The sequence below is a fragment of the Gobio gobio genome (genome assembly GCF_949357685.1).
Source record: "Gobio gobio genome assembly, chromosome: 18".
Lineage (NCBI taxonomy): Eukaryota > Metazoa > Chordata > Actinopteri > Cypriniformes > Gobionidae > Gobio > Gobio gobio.
In genome coordinates this window covers 4,716,361-4,732,965 of record NC_137111.1, presented here as the reverse complement: position 1 = coordinate 4,732,965, position 16,605 = coordinate 4,716,361, and the positions used below count along the sequence as shown (strand labels likewise).

The 16,605-nt window shown below is 40.7% G+C and overlaps 1 protein-coding gene across 1 annotated transcript in view; it reads left to right on the top strand.

Annotated features, from left to right (window-relative positions):
* The window catches only part of gclc (glutamate-cysteine ligase, catalytic subunit), a 51,777-nt gene extending 35,172 nt beyond the window's left edge, over positions 1-16,605 (top strand). The window contains exons 10-16 of the mRNA XM_079842857.1: positions 1,023-1,135; positions 1,246-1,338; positions 9,533-9,637; positions 9,878-9,959; positions 10,286-10,398; positions 10,495-10,615; positions 15,735-16,605. Coding sequence (XP_079698983.1) covers positions 1,023-1,135; positions 1,246-1,338; positions 9,533-9,637; positions 9,878-9,959; positions 10,286-10,398; positions 10,495-10,615; positions 15,735-15,916 — 809 coding nt within the window. The 3' untranslated portion in view covers positions 15,917-16,605. The remainder of the gene's footprint in view (positions 1-1,022; positions 1,136-1,245; positions 1,339-9,532; positions 9,638-9,877; positions 9,960-10,285; positions 10,399-10,494; positions 10,616-15,734) is intronic.

Here is a 16,605-nt window from a genome sequence, read left to right as displayed (position 1 = left end):
CTGTACCGAACCGTCAGTTTTGTGAACCGTTACAGCCCTATTAAAGGGTTAGTTCACCCAAAAATGTAAATTCTGTCATTAATTCCTCACCCTCATGTGGTTGGACACCCGTCAGACCTCCGTTCATCTTCAGACACAAATGAAGATATTTTAGTGTAAAGCTGATGCTGAGAAAGGCTTCACACAGGCCTCCATTGGCATTCAGTACATTTACACTCACAAGACCCATAAAAGGCACTAAAAACGTCGTTACAAAGTCCATCTCACCACAGTGACTCTACAATCATTCTACAAAGCGACGACAATAGTTTTTGTGCGCAAAAAAAAATCAAAATAACGACTTTATCCAACTTGTTCTTGTCTTCTGTGTGTGTCTCCACGACGCATGCGTGAGAATATGACGCAGATCCGGCGTTCGGACACATGACCCAGAAGAGATTTGTTTACAAGCAGAGGAAGACGCGCGTGTCTCAGCTGTTGAATTCTACATTGATCGTGCTTTAGGTCTCGGCGTAGTTCTCAAAATGTGGCTAAAGTGTGCATTTCATGGATTCCCGAACGCCGGATCTACGTCATATTCTCGCGCATGCGTCGTGGAGACACACACGGAAGACAAGAAGAGGTTGGATAAAGCACAAAAACTATTGTCGTCGCTTCGTAAAATGATTGTAGAGTCACTGTGGTGAGATGGACTTTGTAACGACGTTTTTAGTGCCTTTTATGGGTCTTGTGAGTGTAAATGTACTGAATGCCAATGGAGGCCTATCTGAAGCCTTTCTCAGCATCAGCTTTACACTAAAATATCTTCATTTGTGTCTGAAGATGAACGGAGGTCTGACGGGTGTCCAACCACATGAGGGTGAGGAATTAATGACACAATTTTCATTTTTGGGTGAACTAACCCTTTAAGTATTATTATTTGTTTACTGTTTTGTGTACTTTTGGTGGTGTCTCTACTAGATGTAGAAGCGGGTCAGCTGTGTTTGCGGTGTTTTCAAGCGCTCTGTGTTGCTCTGTTGCAGGCATTGACAAACTGCTGGCTCAGCACATCGCTCACCTCTTCATCCGCGACCCGCTGTCGCTCTTCCAGGAGAAGATTCATCTGGACGATGAGAACGAGTCGGACCACTTCGAGGTATTTGAAATCAACACCGATGGACAACAACAAGAAGAAGTGTTGATACTAGACCACTGGTTTGTTCAAATCGCATGTGAAAAAAATGAAGTTTGTTTTGCGTGTCACAGAATCTGCAGTCGACCAACTGGCAGACAATGAGGTTCAAGCCCCCTCCTCCAAACTCGGACATCGGATGGAGAGTCGAGTTCCGCCCAATGGAGGTATTAAACCAACATCTGTGTGTGTGCCAAATGATGCAAGCAGACGCGGCTTGACTGACTGTGTGCTTAGCAAAGCATGTGCAGATACACAGATCTGGGGGTGTTTCTGAAACGCATGAACCACAGTGGGTATTTCATACATTATTTAAAGGGTTAGTTCACCCAAAAATGAAAATTCTGTCATTAATTTCTTACCCTCATGTGGTTGGACACCCGTCAGACCTCCGTTCATCTTCAGACACAAATGAAGAAATTTTAGTGTAAATCTGATGGCTCTGAAAGGCCTCCATTGGCTCAATGCACTTTACACTCTCAAGGCCCTTAAAAGACACTAAAGACGTCGATACAAAGTCCATCTCACTACAGCGGTTCTACAATAACTTTATGAATCGGCGAGAATAGTTTTTGTGCGCAAAAAAACCCTAAATAACGACTTATATAGTGATGACGATTTCAAAACACGGCCTCATGAAGCTTCGAAGCGTTATGAATCAGTGAGTCGAATATGATTCGGATCGCGTGTCAAACCGCCAAACTGCTGAAATTTGGCGATTCAAACTGCTGAATCGACTCACTGATTCATAACGCTTCAAACTGCTGAATCGACTCACTGATTCATAACGCTTCGAACTGCTGAATCGACTCACTGATTCATAACGCTTCGAACTGCTGAATCGACTCACTGATTCATAACGCTTCGAAGCTTCATGAGGCCGTGTTTTGAAATTGTCATCACTATATAAGTCGTTATTTAGGGTTTTTTTGCGCACAAAAACTATTCTCGTCTTCATAAAGTTATTGTAGAGCCGCTGTAGTGAGATGGACTTTGTAACGACGTCTTTAGTGTCTTTTAAGGGTCTTGAGAGTGTAAAGTGCATTGAGCCAATGGAGGTCTTTCAGAGCATCAGATTTACACTAAAATATCTTCATTTGTGTCTGAAGATGAACGGAGGTCTGACGGGTGTCCAACCACATGAGGGTAAGTAATTAATGACAGAATTTACATTTTTGTGTGAACTAACCCTTTAAGGCTGGGCGATACAGATAAAAATGTATCAAGAAGTAATGTTTCATATTATTCGGTATCAAATAATTATTTTAATCTTTTTTTTTTTAAACAAAGGACCAGTACAAAAAGTAACACTTTCTATGAAGCCCATGCTTGTAATGAATTATAGCTCCATTTATACTTGTTTATAAGTATTACTATTCTATCCTCCTGGGACCCAGGAATAGACTTTTGTCCACTGTAGTGGTCATTATATTTGAGTGAATTTCTCTTGTGTCACATGTCTCAGTCTGGATGTCCTGTAAAGAGCACATTCGGGGGTTTGCAGAGATACCAAATGTTTGGAGGTTTCACCAGGACAAACAACTTATTCTTGGTCTTTAAAACCTCTTAACTGTCACCGTCCCGCTGATCGCCTTTTTAAATTAGGTTTCATTCGAAAGCTTACGAACTCCAAATTCATCCTGTGGAAAACGTTTTGAAATTGGATGTTGTGTTACCATGGAAACGGTACTTTAAATTCTTCTAGCGGGCTCCTTCCCCTAGTGGGCGGTGTCACGTTTCATATTACAACATTTATTTTAACTACTTTATAATCAAAATATTTTCTAATCTTGACAAAACACATCGTCGGAAAGGTCTGAGTCTCAAGGGTCCATATTTGGGGACCGTTTTGTGATGGACGTGACATTTGGACAGAAAATTACAGGAAAATGCATCAAAAAAACAATCAATGGAATTTCAATGAAACCCGGTGGCTATTTTTGGTATTGCGCATAAACAAAATCGCATGGGAACTTACTTTTTTGTGATATCAACTTCAAATTTGGAACACAACTTGGTTAGACATATGGCTTTGATTTTATAGTAATTTTTGATTATAATTTTTTTTGTAAAATATATATTTTATATAAAATAAAATATTTTGTACAGTATTTTTTATTTACAGTAAATTTAAACTTCCATAACTTTTTCATACTTTCATATTTTGAACTAGCCTGGTTAAAACCAGACCATTCTCAGTAGTGACTGAGTTATGGTCTGGCAAAGCTTCATAGACAAATCATTTCCAAAGGGGCGTCACCAACGGGCGTCGCTCAAATGCCTCTCGGCGCAATTGGATAGACCTAAAACCAATCAGAGCGATGAGGGAGATGACCTATGCAGAGCGACGGAGAAACATCTACTCTGGCCGTTTCTCAATATGCGTTTTTGTCTGTACCACTGTCTATGGTCTGTACTTGTGTTCTCAAATAGGAAATGTCTGGTCACCTTACCTAAACCACATATTAATGTTTAATTATTTTTAAAATGTAAACGAAAAGAGGCAGGGTGTTTTATACTTCGTTTTATTATAAATATATAAGATAATGAATGTAGGCCTAACTACCCGTTGCCTGAACCACATGTGTGTGGCTAATATGTTTTTTTTTTATGAAATGAGGCAGTGGTGTTTTATGACATATTTTGTACGCGAACTTCTGACTTGCGTGGAGAATGAACTCCCGATGACGGTAGTTAATATTAAACATATTATAGCCACACAAATGTAGTGAAGGCAATGCATATTATCTTCAATGCATGTATATAACAAAACGAAATATTTAAAAAACCCGGCCTCTTTTCGTTTACATTAAAAAATAAAAACATGTAATATGTGTGCATAATATAGGCTATGATTATCACTGTAATACAATGAGATATGACATAAAACAAAATCCAGTCTCTTTTTGTTAAATGTTAGTTTAATGCGTGATCAATATCCATTTTAAAAGTATAAGTAAAAGGTATAAGAAGCTATACAATACATAAAGCAATTCAGTCAAAGAAAGTCAGCGCTAGGAGACTACAACGGTAAAGTTTAATAGCTTACAAATATAAAGTTATGAAACTTCACTTTGCCCTCAGACAAAACGATCTGTCAGGGAACAAATGATAGATTAATGAGAGCAAAGATCAGCCGTTAGATCTACACAAGACGAATCATATCTTCATATCAGAGCCAGCGGCAGACGGCAGAAGGACTGGCCGAGGAAAGGCGCCTCTCGGTGGGGTTGAGCAATTGAGCGCCGCTGGTCCACTGGAGCTCACAACTCCAAAAACGGCAGATCAAATTTTCAAAAAGGCGCTCTCTTTATAAATAAACCACAGATTTGAGCTTTAAAAACAACTACATTCTCGCCTGAAAAGGACTTAAAACTATATTTTGTGAAACATTAACACTACCAGAGGGCTCTCGCTAAGACAAGCAAGCTGGTATATCAGACTTTTGCCGAATCCAGTCGGTAAGACAGCGATAACATCTTTTTTAGATATGAAGGCTTCTTGTGTTGTTCTTTGCTCTGGTTTTAACGAAATGGGAAAGTTTAAATCGCTTAAAACAGCCGCGATAGCTGATAGTGATGTTCCACTGCTGCATCCATCTTTGTAGTCAGTGTACAAAATCTGCTTCACTGTCGCTGCGCTGTCGTCATCGTGTAAAGCCCGCCTCAACGTTTCTGATTGGTGCCTCGATTTCTGGGGCTTAGAAATGGGTTTGAATGGGCTCTTTGCCAGACTACTTGCAGAGCAAATCTAAATTTGCCGGAAGTTGTCTGGGTTTTCCCAGGCTAATTTTGAATTGCTTTCACTTCAGCAATAATCTGCGGAGTGTCTGCTTTAAAACAAGACCAAACTTAGTTTTGTTGAATTACAGCCCTTTGTTTGGATAGTGCATTTTCATGTGTATTCTCAAAAGAAAAGAAAAAAACGGCTGACATTAATGTTTATCACTCTTATGGAAATATGATAATATTTTGTAATTATAATTTAAATCTGGTTAATTTTCAAATTGTTTGTTATAAATCAACATCTCAGGAAAATGTTATGGGGTTTCTAATCAAAATATGACTTTCTGTTATAGAACGGCATTGATTATTTCATACATGTCCACTGTAGAGACGCCAGGACTTAAATCATGATTATCAGGAATTCTGGGAGACACAACAAGTGAATAGGGAATTAAATTACATATCAATATTCCTATGAAATATTAGATATTATTATGAAAATGTTGCCAATTTTTCCTCCCATTATTACACTTCTATTTTCCTTACATGTTGCACCAAGAACACATTAATATGCAAATTAGATGCAGTGTATAGAATGGGAAAATCCAAGTATGGCCATTTTACCCACTTATAAAAAATATTGTATATCTAGTATTTAACATTAAAAGATTCATTTATAGCCATCAATGATACATTTATAGAGATTAGTAACTGTATTATCACTCACATTAAGTATTTATAAGAACACAACACCGCTATTAATAAATTAATGAATCTGAATGACTAAAAAGTTATTGTAACTGTAATATAATGCAGGCTGCATCTTTATAAATACATTCATGGATCCATACGACTGACTTATTAATATTTATAAATCAGTGTATGATCGATTATGTGCATTGAAAGAGCAAATCCATGACTTATAATTATAAAAAATAATATAAAAGCGACTATAACTGTTCTTATAATGCAGTATAGGTCTTAATAAATATATTTATAGAATAGTAATATTTGTCACTAAGTATAACTGGAGCTATAATTCATTATAAGGATGGGCTTCATAGAAAGGGGTTGAATTTATCCACTATATTTTTAATTTACCCAATTTATTAAGACAAACCACAAATAATTTTAATAGTAGATTTAAACCAACATCATCTTTCTTATATATTATATGAAGATTAAATGTGTTAAAGAAATGTTTGTCTCCTGAGGCCACAAGAGGGCGCAATGAGCAAAATATTAATAAACCGCATTAATGTGTTTATTGAGGAACATGTAAAGTCTTGCCAATAGAGTCGCCACATTTGTTGAACACACATGAATGATTCCACCAAAGCAGCTTATCTTTGTAAGATCTGTTTACATTATGATGCGTTCATATTTGATATGATCTGAAAGTGCATATTTACATCAGTCAATCAAGCATTTTTTATAACAGAACTTAATTAGAACTAAAATGTGGTAATCATTATAAATTAAAATGTATGAATGCATTTGAGACCTTGTTGATCAGTTAAAACAGTAATACTGATGAGATTAATCACATCATCTGTGTTTGCTTGAACTGATTTGCTGAAATCAAAACAGGGAGGGTAATAGGTGAGCGCTAACCAATGAGATCAGCGTTTGTGTGTTAGCTCCGCCCACTACTGGAGAAACCGCCAGTGTCTTCTGCTTGTTCTTAAAGGCTGAATAAAAACAGTTTAAGTTCTTATGAGTAAAAAAATCCTGGCGTGTTTGTTGAACGCTAATTTAACATCCCAGAATTAAAACCTGCTTTTAGAGCGAGTGTCATCTCTCATCACACGACAGGCCAAGAACATTCAGTTCAGTGTTGTTTAAACGTGCATGGTGAAGCGTTTTAATCATCCATCCATCATCCATCCATCCATCCACACGTCGTCCACCCGTCTGTCTATCCACATGTCATTCATCCACCCGTCTGTCCATCCGTTCATCCACCCGTCTGTCTATCCACATGTCATTCATCCATCCATCCATCCACACGTCATCCGTCTGTCCATCATCCATCCATCCATCCACACGTCGTCCACCCGTCTGTCTATCCACATGTCAGTCGTCCACCCGTCTGTCCATCCGTTCATCCACCCGTCATCCATTTAACCATACACCCGTCTGTCCATACACCCGTCTGTCCATACACCCGTCTGTCCATTCAACCATCCATCCACACGTCATCCACCTGTCCATCCATCCATCCGTCCATCCACCCGTCATCCATTTAACCATTCACCCGTCCGTCCATCCACCTTTTTGTTCATTCGTCCATCTATCCATCCATCCACCTGTCATCCACCCGTCCGTCCATCCACCTGTCTGTCCATCCATCCACACGTCATTCACCTGTCTGTCCATCCGTTCATCCACCCGTCATCCATTTAACTATTCACCCGTCCGTCCATCCACCTGTCTGTCCATCCATCCGTCCATCCACCTGTCTGTCCATCCGTCCGTCCATCCACCTGTCTGTCCATCCATCCGTCCATCCACCTGTCTGTCCATCCGTCCGTCCATCCACCTGTCTGTCCATCCGTCCGTCCATCCACCTGTCTGTCCATCCGTCCGTCCGTCCATCCACCTGTCTGTCCATCCATCCGTCCATCCACCCGTCATCCATTTAACCATTCACCCGTCCGTCCATCCGTCCATCCACCTGTTTGTTCATTTGTCCATCTATCCATCCATCCACACGTCATCCACCCGTCCGTCCATCCACCCGTCATCCACCCGTCCGTCCATCCACCCGTCCGTCCATCCACCCGTCATCCACCCGTCCGTCCATCCACCTGTCTGTCCATCCATCCACACGTCATCCACCCGTCCGTCCATCCACCCGTCATCCACCCGTCCGTCCATCCACCTGTCTGTCCATCCATCCGTCCATCCACCTGTCTGTCCATCCGTCCGTCCATCCACCTGTCTGTCCATCCATCCGTCCATCCACCTGTCTGTCCATCCGTCCGTCCATCCACCTGTCTGTCCATCCACCTGTCTGTCCATCCGTCCGTCCGTCCATCCACCTGTCTGTCCATCCATCCGTCCATCCACCCGTCATCCATTTAACCATTCACCCGTCCGTCCATCCGTCCATCCACCTGTTTGTTCATTTGTCCATCTATCCATCCATCCACACGTCATCCACCCGTCCGTCCATCCACCCGTCATCCACCCGTCCGTCCATCCACCCGTCCGTCCATCCACCCGTCATCCACCCGTCCGTCCATCCACCTGTCTGTCCATCCATCCACACGCCATACACCCGTCCGTCCATCCACCTGTCTGTCCATCCATCCACACGTCATCCACCCGTCCGTCCATCCACCCGTCCGTCCATCCACCTGTCCGTCCATCCACCTGTCTGTCCATCCATCCACACGTCATTCACCTGTCTGTCCATCCGTCCATCCACCCGTCATCCATTTAACCATTCACCCGTCCGTCCATCCACCTGTTTGTTCATTCGTCCATCTATCCATCCATCCACACGTCATTCACCCATCCGTTCATCCACCTGTTTGTTTGTTTGTTTGTTTGTCTGTCCATCCATCCACACGTCATTCACCTGTTTGTCCATCCGTTCATCCACCCGTCATCCATTTAACCATTCACCCGTCCGTCCATCCACCTGTTTGTTCAATCGTCCATCTATCCATCCATCCACACGTCATTCAACCGTTCGTCCATCCACCCGTCATCCACCCGTCCGTCCATCCACCTGTCTGTCCATCCATCCACACGTCATCCACCCGTCCGTCCATCCACCCGTCATCCACCCGTCCGTCCATCCACCTGTCTGTCCATCCATCCACACGCCATCCACCCGTCCGTCCATCCACCTGTCTGTCCATCCATCCACACGTCATCCACCCGTCCGTCCATCCACCCGTCCGTCCATCCACCTGTCCGTCCATCCACCTGTCTGTCCATCCATCCACACGTCATTCACCTGTCTGTCCATCCGTCCATCCACCCGTCATCCATTTAACCATTCACCCGTCCGTCCATCCACCTGTTTGTTCATTCGTCCATCTATCCATCCATCCACACGTCATTCACCCATCCGTTCATCCACCTGTTTGTTTGTTTGTTTGTTTGTCTGTCCATCCATCCACACGTCATTCACCTGTTTGTCCATCCGTTCATCCACCCGTCATCCATTTAACCATTCACCCGTCCGTCCATCCACCTGTTTGTTCAATCGTCCATCTATCCATCCATCCACACGTCATTCAACCGTTCGTCCATCCACCCGTCATCCATTTAACCATTCACCCGTCCGTCCATCCATCTGTTTGTTCGTTCATCCATCCATCCACATGTCATTCATTCACTCGTCCGTCCGTCCATCCACCCGTCTGTCCCTCCATCCATCCATTGCCCTGTCTGTCCATCCACCTTTTTGTTCGTTCGTCCATCTATCCATCCACCCGTCTGTCTGTCATCCGTCCATCCTACATCCATCCACCTGTCATCCATCCGTCCACCCATCTTCCATCTGTCCATCCTCATGACATGATCTTGACTGATATTGTGATTGAGTGACTGAGTGTTGTTTTTCATATGCGTGTGTGTGTGTAATGCATATTGTCATATGTGACACTTTTTCTTTCAGGTCCAACTGACAGACTTCGAGAACTCTGCGTATGTGGTGTTTATCGTTCTTCTCACCCGTGTGATCCTGTCCTATAAGCTGGATTTCCTCATTCCACTGTCAAAGGTTGGATTCGCTTGTTTTGTGGATGTGGTGTGTGTGTGTGTGTGTGTGTGTGTGTGTGTGTGTGTGTGTGTGTGTGTGTGTGTTTTTGTCACATTTAGCATCTTAACTATGCAGGGCAGAAGTGTGATTCTGGGGATGATTTTAAATGGCAGAATTACTGTGCATATTCTTAAAGGCGTGTCTAAATAGAAATGTGCATGCATGACTTTTGTAATTTGTTTGCAACTCTTTTTGGTTTAGGTTGACGAAAACATGAAAGTTGCTCAGAAGAGAAATGCCGTGCAGGAAGGCATGTTTTATTTTCGGAAGGACGTCTTTAAGGGTTAGTTTACAGTGCAGCTCATCATCAGTGTTAGGCTGACACACATCTTTATAAAACCGAAACCATGTGGATGTTTGTGGCAACATGTTCAACATTTATAAGTGAAATAACAGTGCACTTATCGCACTCATGATATATTTAAAAATGCCTTTTAAAAGTACAGTGTGTTAAAGTAACACCACTTGTGGCTAGTGGCTTTCCAACATTACGACATTCTCACTGGCCGCAGTTTTGTTACAGAGTCTGGTCTTTAATACACACAGCACTTGAAGACACCTAATGTAGCCACGTTTCTTTATGTCATGCATGATTTGTTTTATTTTAAGGCTGTAACCCAGTGTTAGACCCGCCCTCCAGCGCTCAGAATGGGGTGGAGAGTGAAGCGAGTGACGGTGAAGAGTTCACACTGATGAGCATCGACACCATCATCAACGGGAAGGTGTGTGTGTGTGTTTCTCTGTTAGGGTTAAGTGGGTTCAACCATACTTGGTTCCTCCATTTTAATTTGTGTGGCGTCTGTATTGATCTTGTTCAGGAAGGGGTATTTCACGGGCTGATACCGATGTTGAACAGCTACCTTGAGAACATGGAGGTGGACGTGGACACGAGATGCACGATCCTCAACTACCTGAAACTCATTAAGAAGCGCGCTTCAGGTACACGAATGTCTTTAAGTTCATTAAAGTGCTTTAAAAGTAGTGCAGTATTTTCCCCACAATCGACCACGGTTTTATTGTTTTGTGTAGTTTCTAACCTTTAAAGGGATACTTCACCTCTGGCAAAATGGGCTTTCAATAAAACTTGGCTGCCTAAACAGTAGAAAAGCAAAATGTAATGGAGTAAAAAGTACGATATTTGTCTTTCAAATGTAGTGAAGTTAAAGTTTCCCGAAAAAATAATCCTCAAGTACTGTGCCCGGTTGCATAAAGCACCTTCAGTTTTTCCCTCAAGTATGAACTTAAGGGGCGATTTCCCCTTACCTAAGAGAATAACTTAAGGGTGTTACATATAATCCAGGGTTCCCACGCTTCTTGAAAGTACTTGAATTTCAGACACATGGATTCAAGGCCTGGAAAGTACATGAAAACAAACACAGGTCCTTCAAAGTGCTTGAATAGCATGAACAGCATTTTGTTAGAGTAGCATTGGTGCTATTACAAACACTGGCCTTCCTACGCAGCCAAAGCCAGAACAAAACAGCATTATTGGAGGAAGCTATTTCGATATATTTCTGCTGTTCCATAAGCGCCATCTACTGTCAAAAGCCCTATTCGGATGGAAATTGTTTCTCGTGGGGTCGTAAGGTATTTTCAGGGGCTAGTCTGTGATTTTATTGCCGCCCGAATCCAGAATGTCAGTGTTTTTCTCCCACCACCCGCGTAAAAATCCCCGTCCGAATTGCCTACTGTTTTTAGACAAACACCAAGGACATGTGGTAATTGAATTGTCATCCGAATCCACATCTCGCAGTTTTCAAGATGAGATCACTTCAAAATTCACTGTTTATATCCTATTTGACCCCTGCAGGCCACCGTACGGTTGCGCTTCGCTGTAATTTTGATGCATTTTAAAGATCTAGACTTTCACTACTGAAATGCTGGCGAGTATTTACAAGAGCGATATATTTCATCACCGCTCAAAAAATAAAAAGAAGAAAAGCATGTAAATGGGCCGTTATTACGGCAGCATTTATATATGTTAAATATAATATATGTGCAGGTCTTAAAAGCCGTCAAATTGATTTTTAAAAAGGTACAAGTACAGGTGATTTAATAAATAATTTTGCATATTTTTAATGCCTAACAATTAACTTGTCCATATCTTTTCATTTAATTGGAAAATTCATGTAAACAATATTATCTCTATTTAGATGTTTTAATTAAGTAATGCTTTATAAAAAAGAAAACTAAAATTAGTGTGAAATAAATGTTAAAAGCAGGAATAAGAGCGATCTCTCGTTAAAACTCGCTCGCTCTTCTACACCAGCCTCTTTCCTCATTGCATTTTGTAAAATTGGAAATTTTTCCTCATTGGAAATTGTATTTTAGTTGTCAGTATATGCTTTAGCGTTACTGCATTAATGATACACACAGGTACAGTAGGTATTTGATATATTGGCAGTAACACACCCACCTTTATCGTATTTATAATGCTTAATTTAAAATAAAAAGTGCTTTAAAAAGTCCTTGAATCTGGGGTTCAAGAAAGAGAGGGAACCCTGATAATCTCTTAAACGGTTCTCTTAGGTAAGGGAAACATTTAAGTGTTTCACGACAGCGATCCTGGATTCACGTTATAAAAGTCTTGTTGCCTTAGATACGCAAAACACTAATGCTGCGTTCACACCAAACGTGAATAGAGCGTCAAATTCACGTCTAGTTTGACGCTTGAACTTTGAATGCATTCGCGCGTCCAAAGCGAGATGGACACGCATAAATTGACGCGCGCCCTTTTGCGCTTTTCATAGTGATTGTGTGTGGCCGCGAAATTAAAAAATACTACTGTTATTGTGTCACGAAATGTAGTTTAAGTTAAGTGTTCAGTCGAGATTGTAGTAGTTTAAAGCTCAAATCTGTGGTTTATTTGTAAAGATAGCGCCTATTTAAAGATGTTGTGAGATCACGCTAGCCCTCCTGACTTCTGCCGCTGGTAAACGAGAAATGTTTAAATTCACAATCTATAGCTTGGGTTCTATTATATGAAACATATACGTTAAAAGGCATTAATGACTTGTTATAACGTCAAACGACTTCTTTAACTATGTGAGTTTTTCTTCATCTCATTCAGAAACGTACGAATGACTGCAAGTGTTCAGCGTCACAGTGGTTGCGATGTGTGACGGTCAAATCGCGATTCTTGCAACAATTTTTCATCGCTAAGAAGATGGTCCAAAGGGTTCTCCTTATCCCTAAAAACTCTTCTTGGCACATAATGATCTTCAGCTGGTTCCATACATTCAGCCATGTCGTCTTATTTTTGTCTGCGTTACTCTTAAGGTTACGATTTCCAAACCTTAAGTTATACTTGGGGAAATGACCGTTAAGGGGTTTTATGCAACACTTAACGCTTTTTAACGTATTACTTAAGTGTAAAAACAGCATTTAAGGGGAATTCTAAGTGTTTATGACGTTTCACTTAAAGTAACACTTAAGGGTTTTTTTCTACAACACCCTTAGGTTTAAGGGAAACATAAGGGCGAACTTAAGGGAAAATTACACTTAAAGTGCTTTATGCAACCGGCACAGATACTCAAAAAGTGTGCTTAGTTACTGTCCACCTCTGGCAATTCATAGTTTTCTCGTTACGTCACACGCGTATAGGAACACCTGGAGGGCAAGACAAGGCTTTCCTCCACTGCCCGCTAGTCACCAGGTTTATAGTCAGTATTAATCCAGTGATATTAAAAGAATTCAATATACACATTATTGATGATGCATACTTAGTTTTCTCATTGCGGGAGGGTCAAATTCAGACCTTATTATCTTTTTCTATGTAACATAAATGCAAAAGTGATTCTAATCTTTCAAACGATACCATATATGTCTAGTTTTGTGCAGTACAATTTTTAGATTTTTTCAAATGATTATAATGATGCAATATTGGACCCACGGGTGGGTAGATTGAATATTTGGATGATTTTGCTCATATTAGTTTCGACTTCCATGTGTTGTTCTCAACCTGTTCCGATTTTTTTTTTTTGACGGACGAAAGTTTCGGAGGCAGTGTGCAAGCGTGACTGACATAACGTGAGGTGGAATTTATTGTTTGACGTGCGAAAATTTCGCATGCGAATTTCAAGTGTGCAAAGGCCTTTAGACCACGATATGATCCAACCATGAGAGTTCCATAGAAATATATACATAGATGCCTAATTCGACCGCTCCACGTATAGCGGCCCATAGAAACATACGCTAATGAGGCATCTATGTACATATATATATATATCTATGGAGAGTTAAATCAAAGGAGAACAAACGCTTCGTTCATGGAAAACCAGCGGATGTTAGGTGCACCGGTGCGACCTGGGAAAAAATTTAGTCGCACCCTTACAAATTTTGGGCGACTCTAGAGCCCTGCCTACTACAGACAGGCTGAAATCAACGAAGTTACGCTTTAAGAATGACATGCGTCAGATGAACTAGTAGTAGATTGAATATTTGGATGATTTTGCTCATTAGTTTCGATTTCCATGTGTTGTTCTCAGGTGAGCTGTGGGGGAGTAATTTCTAAATCACACGAGGTCCCCAGATACAACTAATCCCTTGAGAATAGGGCTTTATTCACATATTTTAGTTTTTAAGATGGAAAATTGACAGGTTTGTGGCGGTTTTGCTCCATGACTGAACACCTATGAGTACAAGCACTATTTGACTGGAATGAGTGAGACAAGTGAGAAAGTATTGGGCAGGGTTCCTACGGGGTTTGGAAAAGTATGGAATTTGATTTGAGTAATTTCCAGGTCTGGAAAAGTATGGAAAAAATAAATCAGAGTATGGAAAAATATTTATGTTTCCAGACTATTGTCCCTATTTCATTTTCTAAATATAAAAGTAAGAATTTCTAAATGTATATAATAAATATATACACAATGTTTTTTTTCAATGAATGAAAGTAGCCGAGCTATGGCAGTAAAGGTCAGACCTGTGTGTTCCTTCCTTTCCACAGTTCAACAGTGGTTAACACAGCACTTCGTAGTTTGAGAAAGCAAGTTGCGAGTCGATGGTGGAGTTCTTAAAGGAATAGCACACCCAAAATGAAAATTTGTCATTTATTCACCCCCATGTCTTTCAAAAACATAAGACTTTATTATATTAACATTTTTAATATTTTAAATCTGAGATGTTTTAGTCCCTTTATTAAAGGACTAGTTCACCCCAAAAGAAAATGTCCTAATCATTTACTCACCTCAATTCCATCCAAGATATCCATGACTTACTTTCTTCAGTGAAAGATAAATTAGGTTTTTGAGCAACCAACTGAGTTGGTGCCATTTTGGAAGGCATTGGGGTGAGTAAATGATTAGGACATTTTCATTTTGAGGTGAACTAATCCTTTAAATATCTTCATGTGTCCAAGATTTCCAAGATTAACAAAAGTCTTATTAGCTTAGAATGACATGAGGGTAAGTAAATTATGATAGAAATGACATTTTTGGGTAATTTTTGGGTAAATTAATAACCCTTTAAAAAAAATTTGACTAATTTAGCATTTTGATCGTTAAGGTCACAAAAGGCAATATTTTAATATAGGATTTCTAAATATTAGATAGCCTACATAGAGGTTTTGACTCAGAGTGTAACAGACTTGTCGGTGCCGATAGCATTGTGGGTAAGTGCGTCGCCATGTTGTGCTTCGGGAGACCCGAGTTCGAGTCCTGCCTCATGGACTTTTCCCAATCCCGCCCCCCTCTCTCTCCCACCTTACTTCCTGTCTAGCTACTATCCTATCCTAATCAAAGGCAAAAACGCCAATTCTAAATCTTTAGAATGTAACACTTGTTAGCAGTTGAATTTTAAAACAATTTATCAGAACAAGTTAAATATGGTCGGAAAAATCTGTAGGAAGTCTGGAAATTCGAGTCTGGAAAAGTATGGAATTTTTAAATGAAAATTGTGTAGGAACCCTGATTGGGCCATTTCAGATATTTCAGATCGATATTTTCGATTCTGACAGGTTGAAAATCAACAAAGTTAGACTTTGAGAATGACATGCGTCAGATGAACTAGTAGTAGAGTGAATATGTGGATGATTTTGCTCATCATGTGTTGTTCTCAGGTGAGCTGATGACTATGGCCAAGTGGATGCGGGAATTCGTGGGCAAACATCCTCAGTACGAGCAGGACAGCGTCATCACAGACAAGATCAACTACGACCTGCTCCTCAAGTGCGATCGCATCGCTAAAGGGGAAGAGAAGTGCCCCGAGCTGATCGGAGAACCGGTGAACCGCGCAAAATAAAGCCCAGAAGGCCACAGCAGTCCAGATAAACCAAGAGAATATTTAATAAACTAGCATGTGGCGATCGCTGAGCTCAGCCAAAGGTTTGTGGAATTTGTAAATAGCAGATTTTTATCATTCGCAAATTATTTTAATAGCTTAAACAGACCCATGATGCAACAGTCCCCGAATGTGTACATATGTCACGCCGGTGTGAGGTTATGTAAATGTAGCGAACACTAAACACTGTAATATTTTCATTGTTGGAATGTAAATACTGTACTTCATCAGGCATTAACAAGTGTACTTTCTTTCTTTTTATCTTTTTTTTTATGGATGGAACTGTTGATTGTTCTTCTTTTGGCTTTTAATACTGTGTGTGTGCAGTGCGGTGTGTTTTCCACTAACTAATCATGCAGAGTTATTGTGTTGCTTGAGGGACGGGGACATTTATAGCATCTTAGCTGAGGTTGTGTTGAGCTCTGTCCACTAGAGGGCGCACGGGCTCTTTTTAAAATGGGGGGAAATGAGTTTGATTTGCATTATGCTGTAGTTTGTAAGCTTTAATATCTGTATATGGCTTGAAATAAAGTGATTCCTGTACATATTTCTGCTGTTTGAGTTGTACAATGCCTGCTTTTCTAGATTAGCATTCAAGCCTTGCACCTGTGTGGAATAAAATCAGTTTATTAAATCATTTATTTAACAGC